We start from the raw sequence: 5,548 nt of genomic DNA on the forward strand, positions 1-5,548 counted from the left end.
GGCATCACCCCAATCCCAGCCACTCCCACCTGAGGCCAAACTGCCTCCCCACAGGGACTGACGGCCAATGTTCACTTCATCACTCTCCTCCCAGTGGTGCACCTAGCAGCGCAGAAGCCTGAGCAGCTGTGGCCACCATCGAGCAGAGGCAGCCTTCAGGCCAGAACCCTCACGGGCCTTCCTCTTCACTGGCCCCTCAGCTACTAGTGTGTCTGCCTGGCCATAGCAGAGCAGCCAGTATGTGTGTGGCTGTGTGGGACGGGAGGGGCCAGAAGAAGCAATAAAGCAAATCAGATGTGGGTTCTGGTTGCTGGGTCGACATGGTGGCAGGACCAGTCTTGGCCCCCAGAAGGACCCATAGGGCCCTGTGTCCTCCATTAATTCTTCTCCGGGCGGTTTCTGTTCAGGACAGCTTTAGGGGCAAGTTCCAGCTTGTCCTTAAGGCTCACGACCTGGGTGTGGTCCTTGCCTAGCAGCTCATCCAGCTTGCGGTCCTCCCGGCGCTCCGAGATGCTCTTCTCCTCCTCCACAGGCTGGGGATCCTTCCCCCGGATGAACCATTCCAGGTGGTAGCCCAGAGCCCCAACCACGAAGGCCACGGGAAAGGTGACATAGGGAGCATAGGTACTCACCACAGTCCAAAGCACAGGCCACATGACATCTGCGCCGCAGCTCACACCCCGCTGTCTGGCCCCCACCCTTCGCCTGTGCTCCAACTTCCGGAGCACCGAAGCCGCCAGTCCCAGCGGCCCTCAGGGCCTCGCCCCAGACCCCGCCCACTGGCGCCCGCGATCTTGGATATTGTAAATAATGCTGCTGTGAACATGGAGATACAGATATCTTTTCCAGTTAGTGTTTTTGTTTCTTTTGGATATACTCCCAGAGGTGGAATTGCGGGATCATATGATACTGCTCTTTTTAATTTACATTTTTCCCTCTCAAAATGAATTAGTGTTTTGGAAATATCAGATAACAAGGTGAGGGATTATCACTTTTTTATTCTTCAGTTCATTCAACAAGTATTTCCTGATCACAAACTAAGAGCCGAGCATTGTGCTAGATGGTCTGGAACGTCAAAAAAAAAAAAAAAAGTGAAACAGATACCTTCATGGAAGTTAAGGTTTAGTTGGAGAGAAATTCAATAAGGAAATAAATACAAAATAAATACAGAATCATAAATTGCAATAAGTGTTTTGAAAGAATATACAATGGAAGAGGATATCAGGAAAAAAATGGTTATATTTGGGGGCTAAGAAAAATGCCAATTTGAGAAAGTGACAACAGGTTGAGATCAGAAAGATGAGAAGGAGTTAATCTGGGGAAGAGTGAAACATATGGAACCTTCCAGAAAGAAAAAAAAGCAATTTGATAATAAGAGCAATTCAGAGGTATTATCCAAATATTTTGCATTACAGGGCATTAGAATTGTTTTAAATAATGGAAATCAGTAGTTTTTTCAAGAATCTGTCAACATTTTTTTATTATTAAACCATCATATTATTTAAGTATTCTTTATAAAATCAAGAATCAGGCCTTTTTTATTGTAATGAATTGATTGCATCATTTGCTCAATTTTGAGTTAGCATTTAATATTGAAATCTTCTTTTTTTAATATTTATTTTTATTTATTTATTATTTTAGTCTGTGTTGGGTCTTCGTTGCTGCACGTGGGCTTTCTCTAGTTGCTGCGAGCAGGGGCTACTCTTCATTGCAGTGCGCGGGCTTCTCTTTGCAGTGGCTTCTCTTGTTGCGGAGCATGGGCTCTAGAGCAGGCAGGCTTCAGTAGATGCAGCACGTGGGCGCAGTAGTTGTGGCTCATGGGCTCTAGAGCGCAGGCTCAGTAGTTGTGGCGCATGGGCTTAGTTGCTCCGCAGCATGTGGGTCTTCCCAGACCAGGCCTCAATCCCATGTCTCCTGCATTGGCAGGTGGATTCTTAACCACTGCGCAACCACGGAAGCCCTTGAAATCTTCTCTTCTAATTATTTCCTTGTCATTAGATTAGTACAATGTCTTCCTAGCTACTCATTCAAAAAATTTTACAGACTTTTATAGTGTTAAGTGACCACTTATTTAAACTGATTTACAGTAGAGAGTCCATCTGTTAGAAATTTTAAAATTCTATCAGATTATCTAGAAAAAAAGAAAATAGGCATTCCAGGCTGGAACCAAGTTGTTCTTTGTAGAGAATACTTTGGTTTTTTTCAAAGAGTTTTTCCTTAGCTAAAATTTTCTTAAAATTATTTCTTTCTAGTATCAGGAAACTAAAGCCACGTCTACTTTTGATGTAGGGTGGAGGAGGTGGCAGTTGGCCTTGCACAGCACTTTGTTAACCAGTTTTCTTCGAGCGGCATTTTCTTTTGTTCTGAGGTGGCAGATTTGTAGCAGAGTGACATCCAGAAATCATTGTAATTGCAGCAGTATTTCATGCAATTGCTGAAGAGTACTCTCTGTTCAAGGATTTCAAAACACTTTTCTAATGGTAAATTACCTTCACAGTATTCTTTTTTGTAAACTGCAAAAACAAACTGAAGCACAGAGAGCCATAGTTTATCAAGGTCTAGTGCTGATTTTCTTAGGCAACATATTTGTTAGACATCTTCTGAATGCTGAACCCTTTGCCGGATGCAGTGAAGAGTTTCAAGGGAAATAAAAGATAAGTTTCCTGAAGTCAGTTGTTTGGCTTAAAGAGTGAGATACAAGAACCAAAGAAAATTATGCATATGTAGAAAACATTTATAGAGCCAATTATAGATGTTCCCATTAAGTGCTTAAGTGTTTAGACTGGTGAAAAGGAAGGATAAAGAGGTTTCATTGTATAATTAGGATCATTGGCCTTGAGAAAGTTTTTAATGAGTGAGGCAGATGATTTGACACTGCAAAATGGGGATGACATTCTAGGCAAATTAAGTGGCATACTCAGTGATATAGAGGCCAAAGAGAGGACAGTTTATATGGGGGTTGGCTTGCAGTACTGCCAAATACAGTAAGAGCTGGATGGTCCCAAATCAAGTAGAATAAGAGACCCTTTGGTTAAGGGAAGAGTTTCTGGCAACAGGAATACCTGGAGTAATTTTAATTGAAAAGCTCAAAATGACATCAAGGTAAAGTCCTCACTACATTATGTGTCAAAAACTGGACAATAGAAGGGGAAGGAGAAATACAGAGGAAGGGCCATCAGCAAGAATTCTCTGGAGACACTTTATGCATTGGGTAGCAATAGGAATGGAGAATCAAATCTTTAGAGAAAAATCTTAGAATCATAGTCATTAAAGAAATCTTGGAGATCATTCAATTCACTCTTTATCAAATTCTAACTGGAAATGAAATACAGGTTTAGGTACTGTTGTATTAATTCTGAGATACTTCTAAGAAACAGATGGAAGCAGAAACATATAAAGAAGATGTGGCACATACATACAATGGAATATTACTCAGCCATAAAAAGATACGAAACTGAGCTATTTGTAATGAGCTGGATGGACCTAGAGTCTGTCATACAGAGTGAAGTAAGTCAGAAAGAGAAAGACAAATACCGTATGCTAACACATATATATGGAATTTAAGAAAAAAAAATGTCATGAAGAACCTAGGGGTAAGACAGGAATAAAGACACAGAGCTACTAGAGAATGGACTTGAGGATATGGGGTGGGAGAAAGGTAAGCTGTGACAAAGCGAGAGAGTGGCGTGGACACATATACACTACCAAACGTAAAACAGATAGCTAGTGGGAAGCAGCCGCATAGCACAGGGAGATCAGCTTGGTGCTTTGTGACCACCTAGAGGGGTGGGATAGGGAGGGTGGGAGACGCAAGAGATATGGGAACATATGTATATGTATAACTGATTCACTTTGTTATAAAGCAGGAACTAACACACCACTGTAAACCAATTATACTCCAATAAAGATGTAAAAAAAATTTTTTTAAATGTTACTGTGTAGGTTCAACTGATATTTTAATAGAACTAGAAATTTTACTATGACATAATTCCCTCTGTCTCTGTTCAGCTCACCAAGTCCCTCTCTCTTGTCTCATTATATACTCATGGATCACCTGACTGACATTAAAAGCATTGGTCTGAAGCAAAAATCCTTAGAATTCAAACAAAAAAACAAGAATCCCCATGACAAACTATTTTTATACTTGTCATTACTACAGTTTGATCTTATGTACAAATTATTCACACGTTTACTAACTCAAACAATTCTCATACATACCCTATCATAGTACATCATGGCGTATTAGCAATAGCCTTGGGTAGTAGATTGAGTAAAACAGAACTACAGGCTATGGATTTTCTTAAAAAACTTCCTTGGCAACAAAATTATTTTATGTTTAGCAACTCTAGAAATAAATATTATTATCAGCAGTATTGGTGTATGCTATTATCAATTAACGATAATAATTCTTATACTTTTTTCATAAAATATATGCAGTTGAGAACTAGTGCTTTATATAAAGTTGTCTAAGTTTTACTTTCCTGTATCAAACTTTTGATGGGGGCTGAATAGCAGAGAATTTGAGATTGTACTTCTTGATGGGAGCTTCTATTGAAGAATTTTATGCCAAGTGTAGGGTTGACATTCTATTATGAAAATTGAGATCCCCAGATAATGTTACTACCTGCATGAAAAACTCCCTTACTTCTGCATAGGAGTAGGCCATATAAACTCAAAGGTAGAGAAGTTACCAAGCTTAATGTATCCACATGTATCAGATGGTGAGATGAGTTGACCAAGGTCATTTTATTAATATTGGTAAGATCATACATCTGTCAAAGGAGTTCTGATGTCAGGATCAGACTGTCTTCTTTACCATCACAGCAACATAGAGACAGCTATGTTACGAGAGATCATTTCTACTATCACATTCTTTGTTAGAGTATTTACCCAACAGTCAGAATGAAAAGTACACAAAGTCTTCAGCATTGGAAAAGCTATGACAAAGTTTCCTAATTAAAATATCTGTGCGCACAATTTATTAACTAAAATATGCATTTTATTCTGTTTGCACACATATTCTTTTCACCTCGAATCAAGGAGATATTTAAAGATAAAATGGTAAACTCTTGGGATTATTATCAGAATTAAAATATACATAATTTTGAAGAGGACATTTTCATGAAAAATATCTCTAGGTATTAACATAATTCATGTAGATGCATTTATTATGCTTCATGTATGTATATAAACATTGTAAGAGCATTAGTATAAACCAACAATTGGGCATGATGGTGTATAAGGCACAGCTTGAAGAAAAGTAGGGGCCTCTTTTTTTATCCTTTGTGCCTTCTAGAACAGTATTACCCAATAAAAATATAATTTAATATGTAATTTTAAATTTTCTAGTAGCTACAATTAAAAAGTAAAAATTAACAAGTGAAATTAATTTCAAAAAACACTTTACCCCAACATAACCAAAATATTATAATTTCAATATAACACTGCTATAATTTCACTATATTAATATATATTAATAATATAATCCAATATGATGTTGATTACATTAAAATTATTCAGCAGATTGTTTACATTCCTATTTCATACT

General features: G+C 38.4%; 1 protein-coding gene across 1 annotated transcript; it reads right to left on the reverse strand.

The window, feature by feature from the left end:
• Window positions 1-253: 253 nt before the first annotated feature.
• LOC132418374 (small integral membrane protein 12-like) lies at window positions 254-656 on the reverse strand. Its single transcript, XM_060002189.1, has one exon. It carries the CDS (start codon window positions 654-656, stop codon window positions 378-380), a length of 279 nt encoding a protein of 92 aa, XP_059858172.1. The 3' UTR covers window positions 254-377.
• Window positions 657-5,548: the final 4,892 nt, after the last annotated feature.

This window comes from Delphinus delphis, chromosome X (genome assembly GCF_949987515.2).
Source record: "Delphinus delphis chromosome X, mDelDel1.2, whole genome shotgun sequence".
Classification (NCBI taxonomy): Eukaryota; Metazoa; Chordata; class Mammalia; order Artiodactyla; family Delphinidae; genus Delphinus; species Delphinus delphis.